The following is a 27,662-nucleotide window of genomic DNA, read 5'->3' as shown; positions in this document are numbered from 1 at the left end:
AAGTGCAGCAGATACATGTCCTCCTCCAAACAGTGAATGCCAATGTAAATGGCTGCATTCCTGAGGTGAAATACTTGGGAGCAAGGAGGGTGTGCTTGGGAATGTGCAACTAGGAGTGATCTCTGCTTCCTTGTGTTACTCCCTGTTCAGAAAGGTGTTGATGCTGCTTTCACGTGACCCTCGTGAAACACACTGTATGCTCAACAGGAATAAAAAATAGCTACCACCTTCTTGCAGGCATGCTGGGTACCTTGGCAATGTACATAGGGCTTAATTATTCCTCTGTCAAGTTGACTACTATTTTATTTCCTTGGCCAGAGGGAGGATGTCTTTTGGCACATGTTTAAAATCTCTGCCTAAAATAGACAGAGTCACGGGTGATTTCAGCAGCACTAACAGTCAGGAGCAGCATAGGACAGCTTCAGCTGCTGAGGGTGGAACTCGGCTGGGCTGATTTGGCCAACCAGGCAGGCTGGACCACTTGGACCTGTGCAGGCCAAAGCACTAGAAAGTCAAACTAGAGTTAAGAGATGGTAAAATCCAAATACTGAATTCCCCTGGACTTAGTTTGTTGGTACCTTCCCAAAGATATCTGCAAAATTATTTAAACTTTGCAGGAACACAAACACTTTCAAAGAAAAATAAACCTGCTGCAGCTCTGCAGGGACAATGGTTTTCCAAGTACATCAAGACCAAAGAGCATAACAGCAGTGGAGCTGACACTCCTCATCCTGAATTTGTATTTGACCTCTTTTCTCTGCCATGCCAGGGTTCTGCTCTAGGAATAACTCTGCAATGCAAAGAAAAATGTAATTGCTTTAAGCGTGGGCCCTTTTTCACCCAGGATGACCATGAACCACCAATGAGTAGTTCCTGCCTTAGTTAGACACAGGGTTCAGGCTGAAGTTATGCACCCTGTGCTGATTTATATGACACAAACGAGCCTGCGGATGTATCTTTGCATTGCAGTCGCACCTCTGACGACTGCAGCAAGTGGGCTCAGCGACATGATCAGTGGATTGCAGGCACGCTTCCTCGTCTCTCCTGTTTACCTGCATCCTTCTGTCCCATCCTGGCAGGCCTAGTATCGTGCGAGCATTTGAAAACAATATCCCTGTTATTCAACGATTCAAAATCAAACTCCAATATAAATTCAAAGCCTTTTTTTTTTTTTCTTTGTTTTTGGGGAGTTACTTTGCAGTCACATCATCTTGTGGTCATCATCACCATACAGACCCCAGGGCTGGTGGAAGACTGGGGCTGCAGAGGCTGGGGGAGATGCCTGGCGACTCCCCATTTGGTAGCAGCTTGAGCATAGGTTAATACGAACCAACCCTGAAATCAGACTCTTGAGGAGAGGCAGCTGAAAACAGAGAAGGGTGCAAGTCCATGGGTGTTCTGCTCCTGCTCTTGCTGCATTTATTTAGAAACACCATTTTAATAGAGTTACCATGGATGCATTCTTCCCTGGAATAGGGGATACATTACCAAAAAGTTAGAATACAATGAAAACAAATGATCTTTTGTAACTGTGATTTTAATTTAACTGGATTGAGTCCAGTAAGATTTGGAAGAGTAGAAGATGAGAGATAAGTTAAGGGGTGTGTCCAGGGCACTGGAAAGGCAAAGATGACCAATTTTCCCATAAATAACGTAACAATAGCCAAATTTAATTGCTGTTAACTGTAGCCTCAGTGTGCAAATGATCTTTCATCAGACTGTGCCAAATTTATTTCAATTAAGACTGACTCATAAATAGTTCAGGTTTGGCACTGGAATAGTGCACGCCCAGATGACAGTGTGTAAGTGCCGTTTTAAGCAAGGTAGAGGCGCCTTGAACGTATTTTCAAAAAGTTGTTTTAAAGTAAACCAAAGATTTTGCAATTATTAAATACAGGAACTATGTTTTGGCTTAACTGCTCGTGAAATGGATAAATTGCAGTATGCATAAATAATGGGAAGAAATAATCTAGATGTAAACGTAATGGTGGCCTTTAAGCCATTGCCACTTTTGAAATGAGTTTTGAGATAATTTGGATAGCTCCTTACAAGACAAATTTAGTTCTGTAGGGCTACAAGTTCATATTATTTGCTTTCCTTGATTGTGGACCTTTCTGATGTTTGGTCATTCTCATTCCCCTGCCTTGCATAGATATCCATAGAATAGAAAAGAGAAAAAGGGTGACGGGGGAGAGAGACAGGAGGGTAATGAGGATAACCAGGGGTACGGTATGGCATTCATTAGAGAAAAATCAAACAAACCAAGGCTACTCTTGCTCAAAAAGAAATAAATAGAGGGGAATACCATGAATGTTGTATAGAAGCAGGAAGAGACAGGATTAATAACCTGTTTTCCAAGTATGAGAACAGTACCCTAACCCCAGTGAAACTGGCAGGTTTAAACCAAACACAAAGAAAAACACAGTCATGCAGTGTGTGACTACATTGTGGAACTCGCTGCTACAAACTGATTTATAGCCAGAAAAAAATATGGAATTCAAAGGATTGAAAAAAGGATTTGAAAACTTCACGGAGATTGTTTCCATTATTTCCATCAATCACTTCAGGTGAGCCCAAAAAGCTCTTAAATGTCTATGGAGGAAGGTGTCCCTCCCTGCTTTCTGCAGGGTACACCCCTGCTCACTCATCTGTGCCCTTTTTTGGGTACATTTTCTGGCTACTGATGGTAGAATATGGGGAAAGAGGGACATCTATGCAGACACTGATTAGTCTTGAGCAATGTTCTTTCCTAACTGAGTATCCTCCAAAGCTTGAACGCTAAGAAGGCTCAGGTTAGATATGGCTGGCTTTTGAAAATTAAATTGGGTGCTGGAGAAATTCCTGGCCGTGAATCTTAAAGCTTTGCATTAAAAGCAACACAGAGATTTAGGGGTGAAAGTCTACAGCACAGCGGCTGATCCGCTGCTACAGAATTTGCATAAGTTTGTCACTCCCTGCGTTCAAGTTAGGGACACGGATGAAGACTGCAATTTTTGCTTCTAGGCTCAGGTTAGAAGAATGTGTCTTGAAAACATTTTCTTTTGATTTCAGAGGGTCATTAAAGATCTAAACACATTCTAATCCTCTTATATTTTCCTCATTAGATTTGGATTACGGCAGCTAAGCAAGGGGTGAAAGCTGGCACGTTCTTCTGGTCTGTGTAAGTGCCCTCTGTTTTTTTGAGATTTGTAGCTAATAATTCAGAATTAATTTGATGCAAGTGTTTATTAAGTCATTTTCCTTACTTTAAGCATTTGGTAGCTTGGAGACCGTATCTGTAACCCTCCCTTGTTTCATTTGCGCAATGTTTCTGAAAACTAAAACTAATGCTACAGTTGGCTGCTCTAAGTTCATGCACTGATTTTTAGAAGTTGTCTGAAGAAAAGACGTGTGGCTATGTAAAAAATTACTTTATTTGATCTCATGGTGTGTTGTTTTGCCTTATTAGTATTGCTAGAAATGTTTCCTAGTCCTCTGAGTGTTTGTGGAAGACTCTTTTATTGTTCTCTTATGTCATCTGACATCAACAGCCTAATTGACTCAAAAGCCTGACTGACTCACTCATTATACAATCCAGTCTGACCTTTGAGTAAGATATCCAGTTTCCCTTTCCTAAAAGACAGCCTTGAGGATCTTTGCTGTTTATTCTTTTGTTTAATGGTTCCAAATGATTTTCCCTTGTCCCAGCTAAGATGTAGCTTCCTAACCAAAAATGAATGAATTTTTGATCATTTCTGAGTTCCGAGGAATTTATGTGGATCAATCTCTATTTCATTTTAGTAGCAGGATTGCAGGAGCAAAAAAAAATGGGCAAACTGTCAAGATTGAAGTACTAAGGGGGTTTGCCTATTTTTTTTTAATTTTTTTTTTTGTGATTCCATTAGGAATAATGCTCTTTGCTACTCCAAATATTATATAGCATATGGAGGGAATAATAACATGTACAACATACAAAGCTAATGACAGGTTTAGGCTTGCAAGCCGGTTATCTGACACAGCTGCAGCCTCGTGCTCTACGAAACAACAGTACAAAATGGTAACAATGGACGAGGAGAAGGTGGAGGTACTCCACAGCTCTTTTGCCTCAGTTTTCACTGGCAACCTCTCTTCCCACACCCCTCGAGTGGATGGACGGCAAGGCAGGGACTGGGGGAGCCAAAGTCCCTCCCACTGTAAGAGAAGATCAGGTTTGGTGACCACCTGAGGAACCCGAACATACAGAAATCTATGGGACCTGTCGAGATGCATCCCAGAGTCCTGAGGGAATTGGCTGATGTAGTTGCCAAGCCACCCCCCGTGATATTTGAAAAAGTCATGGCAGTCAGGTGAAGTCCCTGGGGACTGGAAAAAGGGAAACATTGCACCCGTTTTTAAAAAGGGTAGAAAGGAGGACCTTGGGAACTATGAGTCTGTCAGCCTCACCTCTGTGCCTGGGAAGACCATGGAACAGATCCTCCTAGAAGGTACGCTAAGGCTCATTGCAGGGGGGTTGGACTAGATGACCCTTAGAGGTCTCTTCCAACCCAAACTATTCTATGATTCTTCTAAACACAGAAATTAATGTGATTCCCAAGTCCTACAACTACATAGTCACCATAAACACCCTGGCCAATGCATGCCTGGGGATATAAAATGTTGTGGAATGTAACCAAGGATATGTCACATGACTGGCAATAGTAAGGGAGTGAGATGGCCACTTTATGTATGAATTAAATATGTATACCTTAAATCTGTATTATTTAAGTTGAGACACAGAATGTTTTTTTGGGAGAATGCAGGCAAACTCTTTTAGGAAAACAGAATTGTTAAAGACATCTTAGTCATAAATGACAATTAAAATAAGGGATTTTTTTTTCATATTGCACAATTAATAAAAATTTCAAAACTGGGCAAACCCCAAGATCATTATTCTGCTTTATGATATTGCCTTGTTTGCAAATTTTAGCATAAACGGTCTTTTTTATAGTTGTTTTGCCACCAAAAGTTCTCTGTGTAGTTGGAGACTGAGGACCACCGTTCTACAAGGCATTAAAAACTAACTTACTTCAAAATGGCTGTTGGCATCTCTCTCTCTCTGTCAGATGTTCCCAAAGGGTGCTGCATTTAATTCAGCAGGGTGAATCCAAGGTGGTTGTATTTGATTCCCACCCTGGGATTCTGCTGTTCATCTAATGGAATCTGGACTGACTAAGCTGTTGTATTAAAATAACCGCGTGGTCAGTGACCAGCGGAGCTTTCCGAAGAAGAGATACTTGGAAGTTTAACAGCTGTTTATAAAATTAGTCATTCTCATAGCATGAACTTGGCCTCCGCAGCCAAGTGAGAAGTCTCAGGATACAAACAGTGAAACAGGAGGAGTCTGTTCCGCAGAGTGAGAAGCTTTCAAAGCTGTGCAAGTCAGCGTGCTGATGGCCTGGTGTTTCAGATGGCTCTGTTTTGATTGATTTACACCAGCCTAGCCCTCAGTTTGGCTACTATTAAGTCAATGGGAACTTTTCCAGTGTCTTCAAGACTACCAGAGCGTGGTGGTCATTTAAACTCGTACTGATGTGAGGAATTTAACGGCTTTTATTCATGCCAGCTATCCAGTGGCAGCACGATTGTGCATAAAGAAAGGTTAATCTGGGTTAAAGCTACCAGAATGGATCCTTACTCTCTGCTGTTTAGAACAGTTAGATTTACTGCCTTGAGTTCTGACTCCAGTTACAAACTTTTAATCATCTTTCTTTTGGAGTATGTGGACATCCAGGAGACCTGAAGTGACTCTGTTTGCAAAATAAGAATCAGTATTAAGCAAGAAAGAAGATACAGCCCACTCAAAGCAAATGATGTTATTATGATTGATTTTAATCATGTTAGAATCAGTTCATAGCAAGACTTTGTAGGTGCTTTTTGTATTCTATGATAACAAGGCATATTTTTGTATTTTGTCATCCAGCGTCATCCCCCATGAGCGCAGAATATTAACAATACTGCAGTGGCTAACGCTTCCAGACAATGAAAGGTAATTCACTTATTGTTGTTACCTACTGTTGGGTAACCACTAGCTTGTCGTGTCCCTAAAAGTAGCTGAAAGAGCAAGGGGAAATTTAATTCTAAAAAGTATTTTTGTCTGTTACACGCTATCACTGATTTAAGGATTTGCTGGGCGGTTGTGTTTGGGGTTTTTTTGTTTGGGTTTTTTTTTTCTGATCTCAGCTTTTAACCATCAGCATTTTGATTCTTCTCAGTAACTGTATGGTATGAATTTATTTCTTATCAAGAAGCATTTAGTTACATGGATTAACTCGGATTGTTTTTATCCTACTGAGTCTAATATGGTTTAACAACCTTACAGGCAAAGCCAGTTGCAGAACTGGACCCTGAGGACTGGGAAAATGTTAAGATTTTAATTATGAGTATTTTTTAGTACACAAGTTCCCACATGCTGCTGGCTGCAAAGCTCAGGCGAGCCGCTGTTGTGATCTCTCCTACCAGACTTAGAACGAGCGTGTGTCCTCAGATGGTACCCCATGTGCCTCCCTGCATGTGTTCTTGGATTTAATAAAACTGTTGAACAACTAATTGCTTCATCGTACCACAGAAACATGACTGAGAAACAGTTCTTTTTCCATAAAGTCAACTCTCATTGGAAAGTCGACTTGATTTGACTTGACCTAACAGGTCCGGGGCTTTCGTTGTTGTCAAAGGAAAGCTATCCTGAACCAGACCTTTCTTTCTTTCAGGCCTTATGTTTATGCTTTCTACTCTGAACAACCCGATGCTGCTGGCCACAGATATGGTCCTTTCAACTCAGAGGTTAGTATAGATTTTCTTCTGCAGAAAAAGCACAGGGCTCAAATACATTTTTGGAATAATTGTCACTGCTCAGGGGTAACATTTTTAGCAACTTTTTTTTCATCTATTTCTGCAGAATGCTTTCCTGCTGCCAGAGAAAGCAAAGTTATTGTCTTAAAGATATATCATGTGAGACTCACTTCTGAGAGAAGGAACTGCCTGTGCCTTTCAGGAGGTTATTTCTCTGTGTGATATAATAATGCAAATGGAAAGATTTATTTGGCAAAGACAGGAGTATATTTGGGTGCAACAGCATAACTGAACTTTCCTCAAATAATTTATCCTTATTAAAAGTGATAAAAATATAATGCAGAAAGCATTGAGGAAATATGCAGAGAAGAAAAAGCTTTGTTTAAAGCTGACAGCCTGCAGTAGCCAAAGTAATAATTCCAGTCTGTCATGAACTGTAAAAAGCTGCTATTTCCAGTTTCATATAGGCCCTGCAGGCGTTCAGAAAGCTTTGCCAGTACTGTTCCCTCAGGACTGCACTGCTGAGCCTGGAAAAAGTTTTGAAGCAGCGTAAGGTATTTTAATGAAAAATTATGTGCAACACACTACAGTCGTTAACCCCTTGTTTGAGCTTTGCATAGCCGGCTGGGACTGACGAGTACGGCTTCGCTGCCAACACTGTCCAGGGGACACGAATTTAAAGACGATGCACTTGTCTGGGAGTTGTGGGGAGGGGAAGAAAATTCTGTCCCAAATATCCTACTACTTCAGGTGGCTGGGATCTGGCATCTCAGATGATCTCTGACATCTGGCAAAGGTCCCCTCGTTTCAGTGCAAATGTATGCCTGCAGATTGCCATCACAAGACTTCAGGAGTTGTTATACATGCTTCTTAAAAAGTAAACAAATCAGTGTATCAGATACCTACTCTATGGAAGGTGATACAAATCTCCCCAAGCAGCCAGGTACCCAGCAGTAGTTTCTTACTTGTTTGGTATACATCTGATAGCTGTTCTCTGGTGGAGGAGAGAGCAAAGACAAAAGCAGCATTAATCTTTTTAATATGCTTGAGTTATTTGGGCTCTTTAAATAAGTTTGCAGCGGTTATGAACTTCCTGTGGGTAGCATCCCTGTTGGAGCGCTTTGAGCCACAGTCCCAGAGCAGCAGGTGTGAGGAATTATTCCAAACCAGCACTGAAACATCATGCTATATAGGAAGAAGGTAGTCCTTTTTCTGGATAAGCAGCGGTTAAAATCTGCCAACACTCTCACTAGATTGACAGGCATTGATATGTCTCCGTGTTGTCATTTGGCTCAGAACAGGAGGGATGTCTGACTCAGTCACGCAAGGTATCGGTAACGAGGGCTCTCTGATTCAAGGATTCATTACTCAATGATGCTTTATAGTTCCTCTTATTGGAGTGTTGCAAATATTTTGTGTGACTTATGGATGACGACTCTAATTTTGTTTATCTGTAGACAACCACTTCCTTCTGAACAGAGTTGTTTGGGCTCTTTCTGTGGACTTAAAGGAGAATATGAAGATGATGACATTGAATTTGTTCTTTAAATTGTAGTCTTTAACAAACCAGTTTAGCATCCAATGCGGTAATCTAGTTTCAGGTTAATCATAAGTGTCTAAAAAATGAAGTGTAATTGTATTATCATAGGAAAAGTCATTATAAAAGCAAAAAGCCCCCAAAGGCTCTTATTGTTTCGGTGTTCTTCTGGATGGTTATCTGAAGGTTGACCTCTAATTGCAAGGCAAAGCTTAGGCTCTTAATAAGTGTGAATTATTAGCTTATGAAAGTTTTACAAATAAATTTAATTATGTTATTTGTGTAAAACACAAGAAGAGTGTGAAACTGATTTTTTGCAAATTGAGAACAGACGAGTTAGTTAGCAGATGAGCATGTATGGGTTTGCAGTTCACACAGTGGCCATAACTTTGTGAATGGAAATTTAAATAAATGAGTACAGCTGTGTAAGTACACAGATGCTGAGATTTGGTAGGGGCGTGGTTTCAGGATAGAAAAGCTAGGAAGTATTTTATATTGTTTCTCTTGACACTGTTTTCAATATAATTTTTAGGAGCTATGAAATTTATATAAATCAGCTGGGAAAAAAGTCCTCAAAGGGATCCCTTTCAGCTGCTTCCTTGATAGCAAGAGCATGACCTCCCTGTGAAATCATTTTTTTCTTTTATACAGCTGGCAGCCGTTAGACAGCTGGAGTAGTACTGACCACTTCATTTTTCTTCATGCAAAGGCAGATCAGCCAAACAATAATGTCTGAAAACAAGCTCTTAACAATTTTGTGTTATATTTAAGATGGGCTGCTTATTCCTCTTTTGAAGAAGATTTTATGCTGAGTTTTTCTTGCTGCATTTAGTATCTTGAGCAATAGTTTTATACCTTGAAAACCTCCAAATCTTACAAATGTCCATTAAAGTGAATGTTTGCTAGAGCTTATTGTAACAATTAATCTTCTAAATGTATTTTAAATGTATAATCTTAAGGGTCTAATGGCATCCACTACTGATAATTTTCAGCTTCCAGACTTCAGCAGATGACACTTAGAGCTTCACAGGACATGCACAACAGCCTATGCGGAGAGCGTCTTAAAAGCTAGAAATAAAGGGACTTAGATGCACTTAAACTTAAATGGTGAATTGCCAGTGTTGTTGATACAAATGCAATACAGATGATGGCCAGTGTCCACTAGTGTAACTTTGTGTGTCCTCTGACATTATGAATTTCAGTGTAAATGAGTGGGTTGTCTAGGTTTTGGGGGTTTTTTTCTGGCTTTGGGTTTGTTTTTGTTTTTGTTTTTTTTTTGTGGGACATGAATAAACTCCTTAGGAAGTATTTCAGTGGGTACCATTATGTTTCCAGGAGTAGTTACGGGAGTTATCAAATATGTGCTTGCTCTTGATTTACTTCCGCAATTTTTTCTTTCCCTCTGTGCTTCTGCAGTTGAACTCTGGTAGGTTGGTCCGTCCGGGTCAAGAAGCAGAGCTTTGGCTGGCTAGTTACCCTTGTGATGTTACAGTTCCCTTCTGTAAGCGGGGAGGGATTTGTTTCCCTCCTCCATAACTCCGTTCTGACTCTTCTCAAGCAAGACTAAGATTTGGCTGGTTAAGAACTTGGCTTTTTTTTTTTTCTCCTAGCTAACTTTTTTTTTTTAAATAAAATATTCTAGAAATATACTACCATAAGAGCTCTAAAACACATCGAAATCTGGCATTGCTAAGCCATTCCTGCTGCTCCTCTAACATGCTGTCTTGAGACGGCCATTTCCAGTATTCAGACCTGGGTCTCCTGCGCTCGCGTGTTTCTGGCATTGTGGAGCTCTGTCTGAGCCGATTCAGAGACAGTAAAACGAGAATCCTTCCTTTCCCTGCCGCTCCTCTCATCAGGACTGCACAAAGCTTGAAGCGTTTTAAAAACAGAAAACTCTGGTGCTGCTTTATTAAAATGCCTTTCTGGAGAGAGACGAATGAGACTGGACTAGAATCTCCTTTCCAGCTGCTTGCCTTGGAAGCAATGAAACAGCATGGCAGATGGTAACATCCCCTTCCTTCCCTTCCCTGTTTACATAGCTCCATAACTGAACAACTGTGAGAAGCTGCCTAAGTACGTAGAAGTAAAATATCATCATAAATCTCCGACTCTTCTCAAACCCACTCAGCGTGCTCCATTACACGCAGCATAGTGTAGTTACTGTCTCCTGGCAGGCGTCATTGTCACTGCTTCACACGCCATCCCGCGCAGTGCCAAGAGCCTGCAATTTGTGTTAAAGTCAGTGAGAGCGGTACACTTTAAAATTATGAGCAAGTTGACTAATGGGATACTAGTTTTTCCAGTTAAGTCTTCAAATTTTTTTCCCTTCTGTAAGCCTTCCTCGGGTACTATTTGTGCATTTATGAACAATAATATTACCCAAGAAGACACCATCCTGAAAGTGCTAGGAAATTAAATTGCCCCTAAAGGTGGTAATAAGGCAGGTGGCAGTGCAGCTTTCTGATGCACTGCCACTTAATAAATACGGCCTGCTGAGCTCATTTGAAGGATACAAGCTCCATGCTAATTGAGTCTCACCTTTGTAGCTCTGTCCTGCAGACCTGCAGTCCCCAAATAGTGGCTAGTGGGGTTTTGGTGATTTCAGTGGGGTGCATGGCCTGGCACATGATGGTGGCACCTGCTAATGATACTGATGAGAGTGCCTAGTGTCACCGATTCAGCCAAAAAGTGTATGTGGGAAACCTTTGCAGAAAGTCATTTGGACTGGCCAGGCTCTAGTACTCATAACTGAAACGTCCTCCAAGTGAAAAATTGTGTTTCCACCAGCACTCTACCCCAGACACTCATTAGATTGCATGCAATGAATTTTACTTAAATTGAAATTAAGTTTACTTAACTTTTGATAATATTAATAGACCAATATTTGAGCAATAAAAAAACCCCACCAAACTATATATTTTCAAAACCAGAAGCCCCACCTATCTTCTGAAACGCCAATTTCATTTGCTTTTATGCTGTCCGCTCTCGTAACTGCTGTTCTGCTTTCAGTACAATTTGGTGGAGTCCTCCTTAAAGAGAGACAGATCCTAAATTGTCCAAATGCCTAAATTTTTTAAAAGGCCACAGTAGTTATACTTCAGAATTAGCTGGCATAGGTACTATATCTGATGTGAGTTGAGACAGGCTTTTTTTTCTGAGTCCAGACATCTCTCCCCGCCAGTACAGGAGAGTAGTTATGGCTCCCCTCTTACTCCGCCCAAGAGACCTAAGAGAAAGCTTCCTCCTAAGAGGAGACAGGAAAGACCAGTTGCAGCTCCAAAGAAAAGAAGAAGAAAAGTACATAGAGTGGATCAATATGCTGCGGAAGCTCGTCGGAAGAAAGTAAGTTTACATATGTTCCAAAATTTTATGATGGAAGTGCCACTTTTTAGGCACTACTCTAGCTTTGTTTTTTTCAACTTGGGAGTTCACTCCATGCTTCAGGTTGGGATTTTGCAGACAAAACTTCTATAAATGTACTGAAGGACACAAAGGAAAGCAGCCAAACCAGACCAAGTCTTCTGGGAGCTATCTATGTGTTTCTTGATTCAGACTCTGTTTGCGTTAAGGAAACTCATCTTTATAATCTCTTTATATTTTTAAATCCAGCCATCAGCTGGAGGCAATGTCGGATAAATCCCTGAGAAGACACCACCAGTGTTGCTAACCCTTCTGAGCTATTACAGACTCTGCAATATGTTGTAGCCTCCTCAGCTCCCCAGCTCTTGGGAGCCTGGTGATTATTTGAGATTCTGTGTCTAGTCATTGTGGTTGTGGAAAAGTCCTGAAAATGTGACTCATGAAATCTAAAAGGGAAAGAACTTTGAAAACTTGTAAAAAAAAAAAATAATATTTTAAAGCCAGTTTGTGACTTTGGAGGGTAGAGGATTCTTGATTACATGATTTCTGAATGCTGTATTTGCAATAGAAGTGGTGCGGGCTGTTTTCACAAGAAAAAGGTCAAACAGAAATTGCTTTACTAGAAAAAGGTGCAAGTGGAGGAAAAGGGTATTTCTTAGTGTATTGTCTTTCTCCACATGGCACTAACTACACACTAGGAGGGGTTATAGACCACTTCAGTATAATTTTTGTTTCAGAGATTTAACTAAATAATTCAAAACCTCTTCAAATAAGCAAGGTAAATATTTCTCCTTTAGGCTTTAAACAAAAGCCTTGACACTGCACTGTATCCTGCAAGAGGCTATAAACACTCTTCTCAATAGCTTCTGTTGGGGGTGTTTTTTGATTTGTTGCATGAGCCAACTTACAACGGTTACTTTGAGACTGACTCTTTAAGTGTAAAGACATGGCAGACAGGGACATGCAAAAAATTATCAGTTATAATAAAACAAGAATTTTTGAAAGAAATTTTAACACAAATTTACCTGAGAGGAAAACCGATAACTGGTATGGATGATATTGCTATTACTTATTAACTTGCCATTCCAAGTTATACCATTCGAACACCTCTCTCATGAAGAAAGGCTGAGGGATTTGGGTCTCTTCAGTCTGTAAAAAAGACGGCTGAAGGGGCACCTCATCAACACTTATAAATACTTAAAGGGTGGGTGTCAGGAAGATGGGGCCAGGCTCTTTTCAGTGGTGCCCGGGGACAGGACAAGAGGTAATGGACACAAACTTGAGCATAGGAAGTTCCACCTAAACATGAGGAGGAACTTCTTTCCTTTGAGGGTGGCAGAGCACTGGAACAGGCTGCCCAGAGAGGTGGTGGAGTCTCCATCTCTAGAGACGTTCCAAACCCACCTGGACGCGTTCCTGGGCAACCTGCTCTGGGTGACCCTGCTCTGGCAGGGGGGTTGGACTAGATGATCTCCAGAGGTCCCTTCCAACCCTGTGATTCTATGATTCTGGCAGGAAGTATAGTAGGTAGCTTGTAACATTCCTACCGATGTGAGTATACGTGATTCTTTCTTTTTTTTTTTTTTTCTTTTCTTTCTCTGGATGAAAAGGTCATCCAAACTTATCCAAAATCCTCCTGATAGGTCAACGTTGAAAATTTATCACTTTTTATCAACTCTGAAAATGTATCACTTTGAAAATTCATCACTTTTCTGATTTTCAGAAAAAACATCCTAATGTTACGCAGTAGTTCCTATCATACCTGCAAGTTGCTCTAAATTCTTTCTTCCTTCTAATCAAGTTTCTTCTAAGGTAAAACTCAGGAGATAATCCAATTGTGGTCCGTATGTCTCGGATCCCATACGCAATGCTGTCACAGTAGTAACAATTGGTTATTGTAGCACCACCTTAGAGCTCCATGTATCTTGAAAGATTAAATGTTTCTGTACAGCCTTCCAAAGTCTCCATATCAACATATTAGGTGAAGAAAGGTATATGCAAGAGTTTTATTTGTTTACGAATACCTCTTTGGAAGTTGCATCTGGGAAAGAACATGATCTGTGAGAGCAGCATGTCCACTCAAAAAATCCCTGCCTGAATATGCCACCTACAGCCGCCAGCCTTAGGCTGTGAAGACCACTTGGGGAAAAACTTGAACGTTGTAAAGAATAACAAAAGACAGCTGAATTCACAAATTGAAGAGAGACAGAATGTAATGAGATGAAGAAATACTGGTGAAGGCCTTTTTAAGAGCTGCTTTGAACACAGTCAAGTAGTGAAAACTGCTAAGTTGAAGAGGGTTTTTTTTGTGGTTTTCTGTGTGAGTTTTCTTTCAAAACCAGGATTTTTCATTTATATTGACTTTCTTACAGTTTCAGAAATGTCTCTGCAGGTTTATGGCTTAAATTGTTGAAGAGAGTAGCTAAACAAAATTACTATAACTTGAAATTCTTGAAATCTCTGCAAGTATTGTTGCTCTTTTTAAAAAATTATTATTATTTTTTAAAAGAATCCTCAAGCCTCCTGACAAAAGTAAACATTAATGGGAAAACCATCTGTATTTCCAGCTTCCTTGAATAAGCTTTGGGTTCTGAGTAAAAGTTGTATTTCCTTAGTGATTGATGTTATACAAATAGAGTTTCATAAAAATGGAATTCCCACTCGTTGAAAAAATTCTTTGTATTTGAGAGTGGAAGAATGCCGAAACAGACAATTTTCTTTATTTTCTAAACTCAAAATGTTCCAAAGTTTTAACTAAACTGGCTACTTAGGCTTTCCTGAATTAAAATATCTGTAAATTTCACCCTTTGCCTGAACCACTTCCATATGTTGCAGAAACTGTTCCTCCTGTTCCCCACCGTGATTCCATCTCTCATGAGCTGCTTCTCCGTGTATTTATAGTGCCACAAGGGAGATGACATTTCCTGTCTCATAACTTATCAGACTCGTTTAACATCCATCCCTTAATGACTCAGGCAGAGGGAGAATTTCTGAACCATCTCTTTCTGGGTCACGCTAACGTGGTGTTTATTTTTTCTTCTCTGAAATTTCTGCCAAAATCTAGTTTTTTCTCATCCAAAATTTGTTAGCATTCTGTTTGTCACTGGGAGGATGTTTTGTTGCAGATACTTGGACCAGCCAAATCAAACAGACAAGCAAGGAGGAAGTTGGCATATAGTGAAAAAAAATGTTTTCTTCTCAAAACCAAAACAAAATCTGACTTCTCTGCCTAAAATCTTACTTTAAAATGTTTCTCTTCTCTGTGCCATCTGGTAGAAAATGTTTCATTTTTATATAGCTGAAAACACAATTCTGTGAACATGTCTTGGTGTTTTCTGTTTTATTTCTTAATGAAAAGGAAACTTAAATGAATAAATCACAGTACTGTATCTGTGTCTTCTGGGACCTGCTGACAATTTTGCCAAAACTGTCATTTGAGATGTTGGAAACTCTTGGCTTTGAAGCTGAAGAACGCTCCCTTCCGGCCCCATGTGCTACTCAAGTGACTTGCATGTTGTCATCCTAGTATCAGATGTCCTTTGAAGTGAATTTCATTAAGTGACTTGGTATATACATCCCAAGTCCAAAGCTTCATTTCATTTTCATGTTTTGACTAAATCATTCACATAAAATAGCCTTTTAAAAGTATTGACATTTATCTATTTATAGTTCAGTATCTATCCTGAACACCAAAGTCACCTGCATTTTTCTAATATCTATAATTTGTTTTACCAAATGTACGCGTGTCTGTGGGAGGCCTGGGATCAGCCATAAAGATCTTTTGCTGTCTTGTGTCAGCATCTCAGCGGGGCTTTCTTATGGCGAAATCACAGTGTGGACACAGGAAAGGAAATGGTACGATAACTGTAGGTGTAACAGCTCAGCCAAGGCTTTGCCTCTTGACCTGGATGGTTATCCTAGCAGTTTTGCCAAAGGACCTCCATTTGTAGAAGGGGGAACATTGCAATGCCAGAAATAATAACTTTTTTTTCCTTTCTGCATATTTATACAGATGATGGTGAATCCCCTTAGAGAGATTGACAAGACAGTAGGACAGCTAATGGACGGATTGAAACAGTTGAAACTACATCGATGTGTCAATGTCATTTTTGTTGGTGATCATGGTAAAATAATAAGTATTCTTTACCAGCATATAAATGCTTGAGCAATGTAGCTGTACATATAATAGGTGGCTTAACTGAAAGGTCCATTTAAGATATTTTTGTGCTGATTTTTTCTGGTAGTTAAAAGCCCCCAAACCAGCCAGTGGGTGCAGATTGGCCACTCAGCTCATCTATTAGTTGTCATTGAAGGACACTTCTCTTTCATAACAGTGATCTGGGTATTTACATCTCACTTTGAGTTTTTCAAAGTTTGGCATTTTGGATATCACATCCAAGTGCATCTCTCTTTGCATGTATTGGAAGGCTATAATGTGCCTAGAGTAATCTTTTTGGCAGTTTTTATGAAAGGAAACAATTTAGTAGCACTAAATAAAGGATTAGGACTTTAGAGCAAGATGTTTCCATGGCAATTAGTGGGTCAGGTTATCCTACTAAGAGAAAGACTGGAATATCTGTAAGGGACTGTGTCCAGATTTGGCAGAAAATGTCATCAAAATAATGGAAGGAAGGAGGAAAATGGTAAAAAGATATTTTAGGGTGAGATAGAGAGTCTGCCAAATGCAGAGATACTATTTGGTAGGTCTCATTCTTTCAGACATCAAAAGAAACTTTACACTAGAAGAAATACTAAATACTAGCAAAGACAAAAAGAAAAAGAAAGTTTTACTAAAGAAAAATGAGACCATGTTTGAGTGTCCTGGTTTTGCATAACTTCTTAATGATGCTACCATGCTACCAAAGGTCCTGTTCTGTTTAGATCTTTGTTTATGGAAGTCTCACAACTGCTACATTAGCAGTAAAATGGAATATGCCTCCTTTCTGGCTGCGGGGAGAGAAGGGTAAGGGGCAGGACGGATTTCCAGGGGAGGCAGTTTTCTGCTGAGAACTGCCTGTGACTGGCAATACATTCCTCCCTGCCACAAACGGCTGTAGGAGAGAATTGTTTATCTGTGGCTGCCTTAGAACAGACCACCAACAGACAATACCTTTTGTGTGCGACTTCTCTTAAAATCCTTTGTTTAAAAAAAAATAATCCCAAAGTAGTACACTAAACTGGAAACAGACTTTGATTTTTCCATGAGCTTAGTTTGGAGATGTGTCAGTGTGGACATGGTACATGTGGTGACTGCTTCTATGAGGTCGAGAGTGGCATTTCTCTAGTGTAGGCAAATGCAAAAATCACCCCTAGTTAGGTTCTTAATGAGTGCCTGATATTGGAATTAGATGACTGGAAAGAACAAGAATAAGATTTGTCATCCAAAAGAACAGAACACATAAGCTGTTTGGGGTCTCTTTCTGTGCTGTTTTGGAAAACATGTTCATTTGCAAACTGGATTAATTTTGCATTTTCCTTCTGCAGGGATGGAAGACACTACTTGTGAAAGAACTGAATTTTTAAGCAACTATCTGACTAATGTGGAAGATATTATTTTGCTGCCTGGATCTTTAGGGCGAATTCGCCCTAGGTCTAGCAATAACCTAAAATGTAAGTTAATTCAATTGTACCCCTTATGGCCTGAGAACTAGATTCTGACCCTTCCTTGGGCTGAGCTTGTACGAAGGGTGTAAGTTTGCAGTGTGTCAGCGGGACATTCAGAGGGAAGCCCACTAAAGGCCAGCTGCTCGTCCCCTTCCCAGTCTGTAGCTCACAGATCCCAGAGTGGCAGAGCTGTGGGAAGTGGATGGCTGAAGCGTTCTGGGCTGAACCCCACCCTTTTCTGGCAAGGAGAAGTGGAAACTCCTGAAGCTAGTTTTGCATGGCAGCATGCATGCCCTGAGTTTACTCACACACTTCGCTCCTCTGTCAATGAAAATGAGACTTGAGGGAGCTCAGCACAGCACGGATTGGATATAAAAAAAAATCATCTGATCCCTCTTCTGAGCTAATGGGGGAAAAAAGCGAATTTTTAATTTCGTAGCTTCTTCATGCTTTTGGCAGAGATGAGAAGCAGCACAGATGAGAAGTGGGTTGCTAAACAGCAACAGGCTGGGGATGCTGAAGGATATAATGGAGCTGTAGAGCATGCATTCAGGACCAATGCTGATAGTAAAGCTTGCTGATTTTTTGTACCATGCTGTTAGAAAATCACCCTGACAGTGTTTGAGATTAGCTGATCTTTGGTGAGAGCACACGGGGCTCAGGCAGGAGTCCTCTGGCAAAGCTAACCCTATGATTTAAAGCATTACAGACCCAGTTGGCCACTAGTGCTCCGCTGAGGACTACCACCTCCAGGGCAGCAGCACCAGGATGGGGCTTGTGCCGTCACCGTGGCTGCTCTGGTTCAGCGTACCAGGGCATGCCTGGCTTTGCCAGCAGTTTAAGCTATCATGCAAACCATGAAACTCAAACTACCCATACGCACCTATGGTTTTTGCAGTCCATGCTACAAGGATGATAACTTTTTGTAGAGGGGAAGATCAGATAGTTGGGACAGCCAACTGCCCCCTTGTAACACCTGGGGCTTACTTTGGCTGAGGACAGATTTCACAAAAAATTGGTCTTTGAAGACTGAAAATTTCTAGAATAGCAGCAGAAATCATAAGAATGTGGTAAAACTTTCTTAGTTTTATGTATGTATTTATTTTACTATAAGCGAATTTACCTGGGTATTTATGCTGTAGGAATATGGGATGAGTGTGTAAAGCTCGGTTGAAAGTAGTGCATACGTTGACACAACTTGCTAGACTATCATAAAGACTGAATTTCCTGCACTTCACAGTCTACTGAAAACTTATATTTCAGTTCTTCTAAGAAGATTTTTTTTTTAAGATCTTTCAATCTTTCAATTCCCAAATTGCTGAGAAAAATTAGTTTTCTTTGGAGGATGAATGGCAACATCTTCCAAAAAGACCAGCTAGCCTGACTGACCTCTGAGTCATACTACTGGTTTTCCCACAATACCATTTTCCTCTTCTGGCCTCTGTCCACAGCTTCCTAGTGTGAATATTTGCGATTGCTTATAAATCAGCAGTTTGAACATAGAACAAAGAAACATATTCCTTAGTTTTAGAACTGGGGTTTGCCCCCTTAAATAGCAAATTACCAGCTTTTTTATTCCTCCTCCATTTTCCTATTGATATCACTGCCTCAAGGCCTGCAGACACACCTTTGCAATGGGTAAGCCTGTAGCTTGTGTTTTGAGATTCAGTACAGCTCATCTCAAGCTCAGCAATATTGTGCCTTAAGCAATGAAGACAATATTTGCTAAGCAAAAGATTTTCAATTCCTAAGATTTTCTCTTGGCCTGTTTTTTCTCTCAGGACTGAAAAATGCTTCCCCCACACACGCTCTGCAGGGAGAGTTAGTGTGGACTGTTGCTGGTTTTGGGCTTTCTACGTCTTGCATGTACCTTTAATAGCCCAAAGACGTATCCAGAATATTTTACTGTGGCTTTTCAGTTACTCTGTAGTAGCCTATCAAATGTTAAAAGAGACAAAAAAATGCTACGTATTTTTCTTACTGCTTCTAAGGAAGTCCATTCAAATGTGCTTTCAAAATATTTCAAGGAAAGTCTCTGTGCTTGGGGACGATTTTTTATTTTAGCGGAAAACAGTCAAAAGGCTTGAAATTATATGTTTTCAGAAAAGAGAATAAATATTAAGCTAAGGCCCTAATCATAAAACAGTGAGCAACTCTACCTCAACAACTAAAATATCACTAAGTAAAGGGTATACAGTCAAACTTTAGTTCATTTTCAGGGTATCTTATCTGATATATACAGTGTAGTTTTAGTAACAATCAGCTAACTTTTAAGAAGATCACTTCTGTAAAACTACGTTATTACCTTGTGTTTTCTTGTGCTAATTGTTCATCTTTTATATTTTTGTCTTTTTTTCTTTGCTTAACAGATGACCCTAAAGTGATTGTTGCCAACCTTACAGTAAGTATGTAGGACTGGGAGGTATCTCTGTCTATGCTGGATTGCTCACTTCACATCTTAATTTGGGGCATTATTCAGCATTCTCTCTTCACTCTTCAGGCAGGAAAACCAACCATTAACATGAATAAAGAGTGTTAAATGGTGCCCTTCATGAGTACAGATTAATGTTTGTCATAAATTCCACTGTTTGCTGCTGTAGTAGCTTTTATAACCTTTTTGGGCAGTGCAGAGCCAGAATCTCCCTGACCGTCTTGACTCCCTGAATTGAGTCTATTTATTCGTTCCTTCAGAAATGGAAAGTAATCTTTTAGGGTAAATATTTTACTAGTACTTTGAAGACGTTGAAAAAGTTCATTTGATAGCCTTCAACTAGAACCTTGCTTTTAATGGAAAAAAAGTGTTTAAAATAAAAGCTGATTAAAAAAAAATCAAATTTTGTAACCAGATGGCTTTAAATATATCTGCAGATGAGATGTATTTTGAGCATTCAGCTTTCCTCTGAAACTTAAACTTTGGTCCAGTTAGAATAAAATTCTTCATCTGTGAGCTAAGTAAGTGTGATGTTTTGCATGATGCTTTCAAAAAGACTGTCATGAGAATGAAGCTTTCCAAATACATCTTTGAATGACTCCCTGGGCCCTGGTCTTACGTAAATACTGCACGGAAAGGGCTGGACCACGTACGCTACATGTACACGTTGTTTTCAAGACATCATCAATAATGACCTTAACAGCTTGATTTCTGTAGTTCAAGGTTTTATGCTTGTCTAAGCTAACTGACAGCAGTGTCATGTTTAACCATTTATTTTTCAGTGTAGAAAGCCAGACCAGCACTTCAAGCCTTACTTGAAACAGCACCTGCCTAAACGCTTGCACTATGCTTACAACCGAAGAATTGAGGATGTCCATTTACTGGTGGATCGCAAATGGCACGTGGCAAGGTAAACTCTTGCTTTTGCTTCCGTCCTGTTTTTCAGCCTTTTTTTTTTTTTTTCTGAGGAAATGAGACACTTGGGATCGCCCTGTCTGTCAGCATCCCGCCCCTCTACCCCATGAGCAAGGGGTGTTTTGAGGTTCTCTCATATTTGGTGCGGGTGGATGTGGCTCAGGACACAAAATGGTTTTAAAGTTTGGGAAAATCAGTAGCTGTATAGAGGGTAGAAACCCAGACTGGTTTCCTCAAGCAGCTATGTGGTTTTTGACTGATTAGCTCAAGTGTAGGAGCTGATAAGCTTTTTTTTTATGAGGTGCAAGGTTCCTTCCAACCAGGAAGCAGGGAATATGGTAGGAAAGTGAAGGCATATGTGATCAGGGGATGCTGGGGAGCAAGAGGCTGAGTGGATGCAATAGGTGAATGGAAAGAAAAGATACTGGCAGAGTGGGTGAATGCCTGAGAACATGTGGAAGGGTATGACAGGGTGGCCATCAAAGTGCTGGCAGTGTATTATGTTGCAAAACAAATCCACAGAAAACCAGGATGCTTTAGCTCAGAGAAAACCCTGTGTTGGGTTGTTTTTCCCCATATGGCTCTGAATTTTCAATTAGAAAAAATGGGCAGTTTTTAATATTCCTAGCTAAAAACTGAGTGAGGAAAAACAAGTTGGCACATATACGTATAGAGTGATCAGGGGAGGAGTAGCTTTTTTTTACGAATTGTGCACCCCTTTCTGTTCTGTTTTAATATATATTCTTTTTCTTGCTTTGATCTTTTGACACATGTTGTACATTACAGTACGGGAACAAGCTGGGTCTTTATGCATAAAGTTGACTCAGTGGTTCTTGGAAGATGACACAGCTTTTGGCTCATGGCGGTCAGTGATGAGCTTTAAATTATGGTAGGCTTTTTTGCCCATATAGCTGCCAGGCAAACACACGGTGTGTTGTAAGTGCCTTTTGACATCTGTGCTTATCTTTCTGTGAATTATGCAAGGATCGCTGTGCTGAAGCAGTGAATGAGAAACCCCAATTGGTTTCTTGCATAACTCCACTTGCTGGCTGGCCAGTTGCCCCATGCAGTTTCTGTGGCTAGGGTTCATGTACGTTTCAAAGACTCACACCCTGAGTTTATGCCTATAAATGTTTTCATTTTAAGAATTTTACTGGAACTAATGGGATGGCCCGAGTTGATTGACATTTAGTAATTCCATATAAATTACATCAGACTCTTTGGCTTATTTATTCATTGGATTTTCTGAAATCTCATTCACCAATAATTTATTTGTTAATGTAACCTTAATTCATTGTACATTCACAGCCAGGAAAATGGTAGTTAAAGACCTGATTGCTGTAACTAGTTATTTACAAGGCCAAAATAAAACTCTGGCTGAACATCATTTTATTGCAGATGAAGAAATTAATTTATAGGATAATCTGGTCCACTGCATGTATTGCCTACACATGGCCCTCATAAAAATGTACTCTGGAACAAGCTGGTAATCAATTCTTATAACAAAACACTTATTTTTCCACATATTTTGTAAAAAAAAAACAACTCAGTAACAAGCTGATGATTAGCGTTCCTATGATACAGCACTTATTTTCTCAGCTATTTATCTTCATTATTCTTTTCCCTCCAGCTTCATTTCTGTTCCCCATTTTTGTTTATTGGGTGGAAGGCAAACAGGTGAAAGCACTTTCCAGCATTTTATGACATTTGCAGCATTGTAACATCCCTAAAGTGCTTTCTTAGAAGCCTCTGTTGGCCTTTTGAGGATTGGAAGAGTATGGTCCAAAATATCTCCAGCCTGTAGGAAACAATGTGATATGAGAAAGTCTGAGAAAGTAAGCGAATAGATGCTAACGTTGTTATCAGTTAGTTAGAGTTGGCTCTTAGGTTTGTGTCCTCTTATAGTGGGAGCAGAGGGGAAAAACCCTAGGGTGGTTGGATGAGCCTGCAGTCCCCACTACTGCCACTCAAGAAAGATGAGCCTTGTAACTGCCTTGTAACTTTATCCCTCCTACCCCCAAAGTATGTTGTCAGGTCAGCTGCCGTATCTACACCTTTGAGGAAATTTTCTAATATTTTTTCAATATAGGAAAGCTGTGGACGTTTACAAGAAACCAACGGGAAAATGTTTCTTCCATGGAGACCATGGCTATGACAACAAGATAAACAGCATGCAGGTATGAGCTATGCAGTAACCTTTGTGGGAAGGTTGCTGAAGGCAGAAGAAATTGGAGGTCTCTAAAATATATTAAAAAACCCTATCTTTTAATGCTCTTCTTTTGTATGCTTTTTTTTTTTTAAGACTGTCTTTATAGGTTATGGTCCTACATTCAAATACAAGACCAAAGTACCTCCTTTTGAAAATATTGAACTTTACAATGTCATGTGTGGTAAGTTACCTGCTTGAGAAAATGCAAGAGAAACGCGCTGTTTTACCTAATAGGACTGCGCTTAGGCACCTGTGAGCTCATTTCCTGATTCCCTCCCAGTGTCCCTTCCCCAGTCCCCCTTTCCAAGTCATACGAGGAGAGGCTGAGGGAGCTGGGCATGTTTACCTTGGAGAAGAGGAGGCTGAGGGGAGACCTCATTGCCCTCTACAACTACCTGAAAGGAGGCTGTAGAGAGGTGGGTGTTGGCCTCTTCTCCCAGGTGAATAAGGACAGGACCAGAGGAAATGGTCTGAAGCTGCGGCAGGGGAGGTTTAGGTTAGATATTCAGAAGAATGACTTTACTGAAAGAGTGGTCAGGCACTGGAACAGCCTGCCCAGGGAGGAGGTTGAGTCACCATCCCTAGAGGTGTTTAAGAAACGTCTAGATGTGGCACTTCAGGGCATGCTCTAGTGGCAGAGATTGTAGGGGTTTGTGTTTTTTTGTGTCTGTATGGTTGGACTCGATGATCTCAAAGGTCCTTTCCAACCACGAAGATTCTATGATTCTATGATTCCCAAGCACTTGCCTTTTGGTCAGGAGGGCTGAAGCACTTCTCAGGGTCCTCAGTTTGCTGTACTCTAGCAACTGGCCAGTAAAGGGGGTTACCATAGTTTCGGTGCGTGCAGCTTGGCAGAGATCGAATAAGCACCACTACAGTGCGTGGTGCCCACACCTCAGCAGCCGAGGAAGGAGGTTTCTGTTCAGAGAGTGCTTCTGCACTTGCACGACTCATGGAGCAGCTCAGGGGTATCACTTAGTTTTCTATGGCATCTCCTGGTATGATTATGTTTCCTACACTCCTACTGTGGCCATGAAGCAGAATCTGACGATGTATACAGATATTCTTTATGATCTTTTCTTTAATACCAATTTCCCAGGGTAAAAAAAACTTTATAGCTGAAGGTGTAATTCACTTATTTAATTTTTTTTTTCAAACATGAAATACCAAAAAGGTGACTAGCCCTTGTGTCTAAAGCAGGCGACTAATAACACTGTGTTCTGGGTGGCTGGCGTAGAGTCAAAATATTGACTGTAGGTTTGCACTGGAAGCTGCAGGAGTAGTTACAATAAAACTGCTTTCCAGTGTCTTGATGCAAATTAACCTTCTTGTCATAAAGACCACCATACTATTCAGAGAGAGTTTGCAATTTTGTGATTTGGAAAAAAGGTCAGGATTTTTATTATATTAAAAGCATTCATTCGCATGTCATGGGTGTAAACAGTATTGAAAATAAATGTCTTAACTCAGTAGAGATGCTGCTGCATACATGTTTGCAATCTAACCGTCCTTCATTTATCCTTGGTGTTTTCATAGATCTGCTTGGATTAAAGCCTGCTCCCAATAATGGCACCCATGGAAGTTTAAATCACTTGCTGAGAGCCAACTTTTATAAACCAACTGTGCCAGATGAAGTTGCTAAACCACTCTATCCTGTTGCTCTGCCATCTGCATCAGATTTTGATATAGGATGTACATGTGATGATAAGGTAGGTGTTCAGGATCTGCTGATGCTTCCCCTGTTAGCAGCAGTTGCCTAGTAAAGTTGAAGCCATTTTATCTATTTTGAGAATCTCAAAATTTTATCAATTTTGAGATCTGTAAGAACTTCCAGATCCTTCCTGTGAAGTGTTTGTGCCCTTTTGGAGCAATTATAGCTTTTTGTAAAACAGGAAACAAAAAAATTGTCGGTGTTTTATAGCACTAGTTTTGTTTTGCTAGATGCCTAGTAAAACGAGATGTCAGAATGCTCCAGTGGTCCTAATCTTGTTCCTTTTTTCTATTCTTGAGAAGAACAAGTTGGATGAACTCAACAAGCGCTTTCATGTCAAGGGAACAGAAGGTAAGAGCCTGGCATCAGAGTCAATAAAATAAAAATAAAAAAGTTAGTTTGCATCATTGATACCAGAATACTCCTGCTTTGGTTTCATTAATGGGTATAAACCATCTTTTCAAGTAACTGTCAAAATAGCACGTGGACATACATGCAATATATGGGCAAGAATAAGTGCTGCTCATGTCAGGAAGTGCACGCTATCTTTCGCTGTAACCAGGACTAAAGTGTCACGCAAAGTGATAGGAGTTTTAGCTCTTCCTTTCCATCGCTGTTAGGAGGTTTAAGCTCCACTGTGGAAGCGGAGAGATGAGGAAATGAGAAGGAGCATGAGGCAGTGCCCCACTCAACCACAGGCGATAGACGGGGTGAAAAACATAGATGACATCTGTGCACTGTGTTTTACCAGTACTGTTCAGGCTGAGGTTTCACCAGGTCAGTGTTAGAAAGGATGGTACAGCTGCTTTGACAATCCCTGACTGGGTCATTAATGCTTGGGGTTCAGGGTGCAGGTTACCCGCTGAAACAAGTGCAGAAATGCTCTGCTGGTTCAGGGATGCTCAGCACCGTTCTGTCCCTCATCAGCGGTCAAGTCAATGTTACTCCCAAGAGAAGGCATCTGCTGCTCTCCTGGACACTAGTTCCCGCAGCCTCCCTGCTGTGTTCCAGCGCTGACTTCTGTGTGTCTGCGCTCCCAGCCACGGCAGGGCTGTGGTCCAGGTTAAAAGGGAGCAGTAGGAGCAGAGGGGAGGGGAAGGGAACTGCTTTTCTGAGCAGCAACACTGGCAGAAAGGCACACCAAAGCAGAGCTTTCCTTCTCCCAGCTGTGATCCCATTCAGCATGACAATTCACAGCGTTCCCCTCACCAATTGCCAAATTAGCAGATTCTGAAGTGTTTAGACATGGACTTTTGAGATGCTTCAAATCATAGTGCTCAGATGAGTAAGGAGATTTTTTTTTTTTTAATTCCCTTGTGAAGCTACTTCTTCAGTTTTTCTGTTGTGAATAGGGCATGCGGCCTAGCCTTTAGTTTCTAGAGGTGAAATTATTCCTTTTCTTTGAGTTAAATGGCCTTTCTGCAGCTTTCACCTTGTTAAACTGATTTTTCCAATTAGTGAAGAGCTACTCCCTGCTGTGGCAATTTCTGGCATCAGGAAAAAACACCCTCACCATTGTACTCATAGATATCTCAATATCTTTATTTTCATTTAAGGTTTTGATGCTTCTTCACTTCAGTAGTATAAAAATAGTATTTTTGATATATTTTAAGATATAAGCATTTAAACCAATGTCACTTGCTTGTTTGTAAGTTGTCTGTTAAGTGGAATGAACTGCCCCTTATTTAAGCAATAAGCAGTTCTGCTATGCGCAAGTTATTTTGTTGTATTTTATGGCAGGCTGTAGCACCAGTTTATGGATTTTCCTGCATTTAGTTAGTAATTCCCTTCTCCCACATAGTGGACCATGTATATTTAGCTGATGCTGTTATTCACATGCAAAAGAAAAAGATTCCTTCAGCTTTTTACTAAAGCAAGTTTATCATGTTTGTCCTTAGACAAGGCTTTTTGTACTTTTCTTTCTTGTATCCTATAAAAATATCCTCTATTTGGGCTCAAACACTAACAGAACATGCCCTTTTCTTTCAGGTTAAAAGCCTATCTGAATAGTGTTAGGCCATTTTCCTTGTTTCTATGTTTTGATTTCCAAAAGCGAGCCAAGCCTGTTTGCCGAATGGTTATCAAAAGCAATGAACTGTGCAGCACAATGAAGAATTAGCCAGGAAATTTATTTTTCTTTTATCTCTTCCAATGATGTTCTGGTCTTTTTATAAGCAAACTTATCAGAGGTATCTAACAACATTTAACCATAACAGATCACCAAGACAGAAGAAAAGCAAGTTTTGCAGAGTTGGAAGTACCGTTTTGTAGCCAAAGTTAAGAAAAGGGTTTGTTTGTTTGTTTCTTTTCTTTGATATCACTGACAGAAAATAGCACATCAGTTTTCAGAACTTCATCTGTATCAGCCAAGTGGAAAAAAAATACTCTTTTAGTGAGTGAGCATTTTTGCAAGTGACTTCACAAAAAACATAGGAAGGAGAGAAAGTCTGGAGAAGACTGGCAGGAGTGGTAGGATAGGGGCTGATTTACAGCTACAAAAACCAAAAATGCTTATGACCTCATGTGTGACTGAAATGCGGACACAAAGATCCTTGTGGAGTCCCTTATGCTTGTAGAAACACCCTCTCTCCATGCTATGACCCCAGCAAGCTATCAAGTGCAGAAAGGACTTTTAACCTCCAAGTGGGTTGTGAGTCTGGAATGGGATCCCAACAAAAATATTAGAAGAACTGCTGCTCTCTCTGTTACAAGATTTCCTTAGCAGTTATTCAGGGTTAGTACCCCATTAAGGATTACTGTGAAACCGGCATGTGCTGGAAAGCCAACCCCTCTTTTTTTTCATCTTTAAGGCTTTCAGTAATAAATGTAAATATAATTTCTTCTGATCTGTAGAGAAGCATCTACTATACGGGCGCCCCGCAGTACTGTACCGCACAAAATACAATATCTTGCATCACCATGACTTTGAAAGTGGCTACAGTGAAACATTCCTGATGCCTCTCTGGACATCCTACACTATTTCCAAACAGGTCAGTGCTGTCTTTGCCTTTGGAAAGTGCTTAAAAAGTCCTGGGAAAATCTGTTCCTTTAGTCCTAAAATTCCTCTTGCCCAAGTAGAGTTTCC

At 40.3% G+C, this 27,662-nt stretch overlaps 1 protein-coding gene across 10 annotated transcripts in view; it reads left to right on the top strand.

The window, feature by feature from the left end:
- ENPP2 (ectonucleotide pyrophosphatase/phosphodiesterase 2) overlaps window positions 1-27,662 on the top strand; it is a 74,933-nt gene that overhangs the window by 36,625 nt on the left and 10,646 nt on the right. For 4 of the 10 annotated variants that reach the window (XM_074577721.1, XM_074577724.1, XM_074577725.1 and 1 more), the window contains exons 9-21: window positions 3,105-3,160; window positions 5,939-6,004; window positions 6,726-6,798; window positions 11,534-11,689; window positions 15,720-15,831; window positions 17,192-17,317; window positions 19,681-19,712; window positions 20,525-20,652; window positions 22,747-22,834; window positions 22,960-23,047; window positions 24,403-24,575; window positions 24,877-24,928; window positions 27,431-27,567. In XM_074577721.1, the coding sequence (XP_074433822.1) occupies window positions 3,105-3,160; window positions 5,939-6,004; window positions 6,726-6,798; window positions 11,534-11,689; window positions 15,720-15,831; window positions 17,192-17,317; window positions 19,681-19,712; window positions 20,525-20,652; window positions 22,747-22,834; window positions 22,960-23,047; window positions 24,403-24,575; window positions 24,877-24,928; window positions 27,431-27,567 (1,287 nt within the window). The remainder of the gene's footprint in view (window positions 1-3,104; window positions 3,161-5,938; window positions 6,005-6,725; window positions 6,799-11,533; window positions 11,690-15,719; window positions 15,832-17,191; window positions 17,318-19,680; window positions 19,713-20,524; window positions 20,653-22,746; window positions 22,835-22,959; window positions 23,048-24,402; window positions 24,576-24,876; window positions 24,929-27,430; window positions 27,568-27,662) is intronic. The other 6 variants (XM_074577722.1, XM_074577730.1, XM_074577728.1 and 3 more) reach the window with 3 other exon arrangements.

This window comes from Larus michahellis, chromosome 2, assembly GCF_964199755.1.
Source record: "Larus michahellis chromosome 2, bLarMic1.1, whole genome shotgun sequence".
Taxonomy (NCBI): Eukaryota; Metazoa; Chordata; class Aves; order Charadriiformes; family Laridae; genus Larus; species Larus michahellis.
This window is presented reverse-complemented; position numbering and strand designations above follow the sequence as displayed.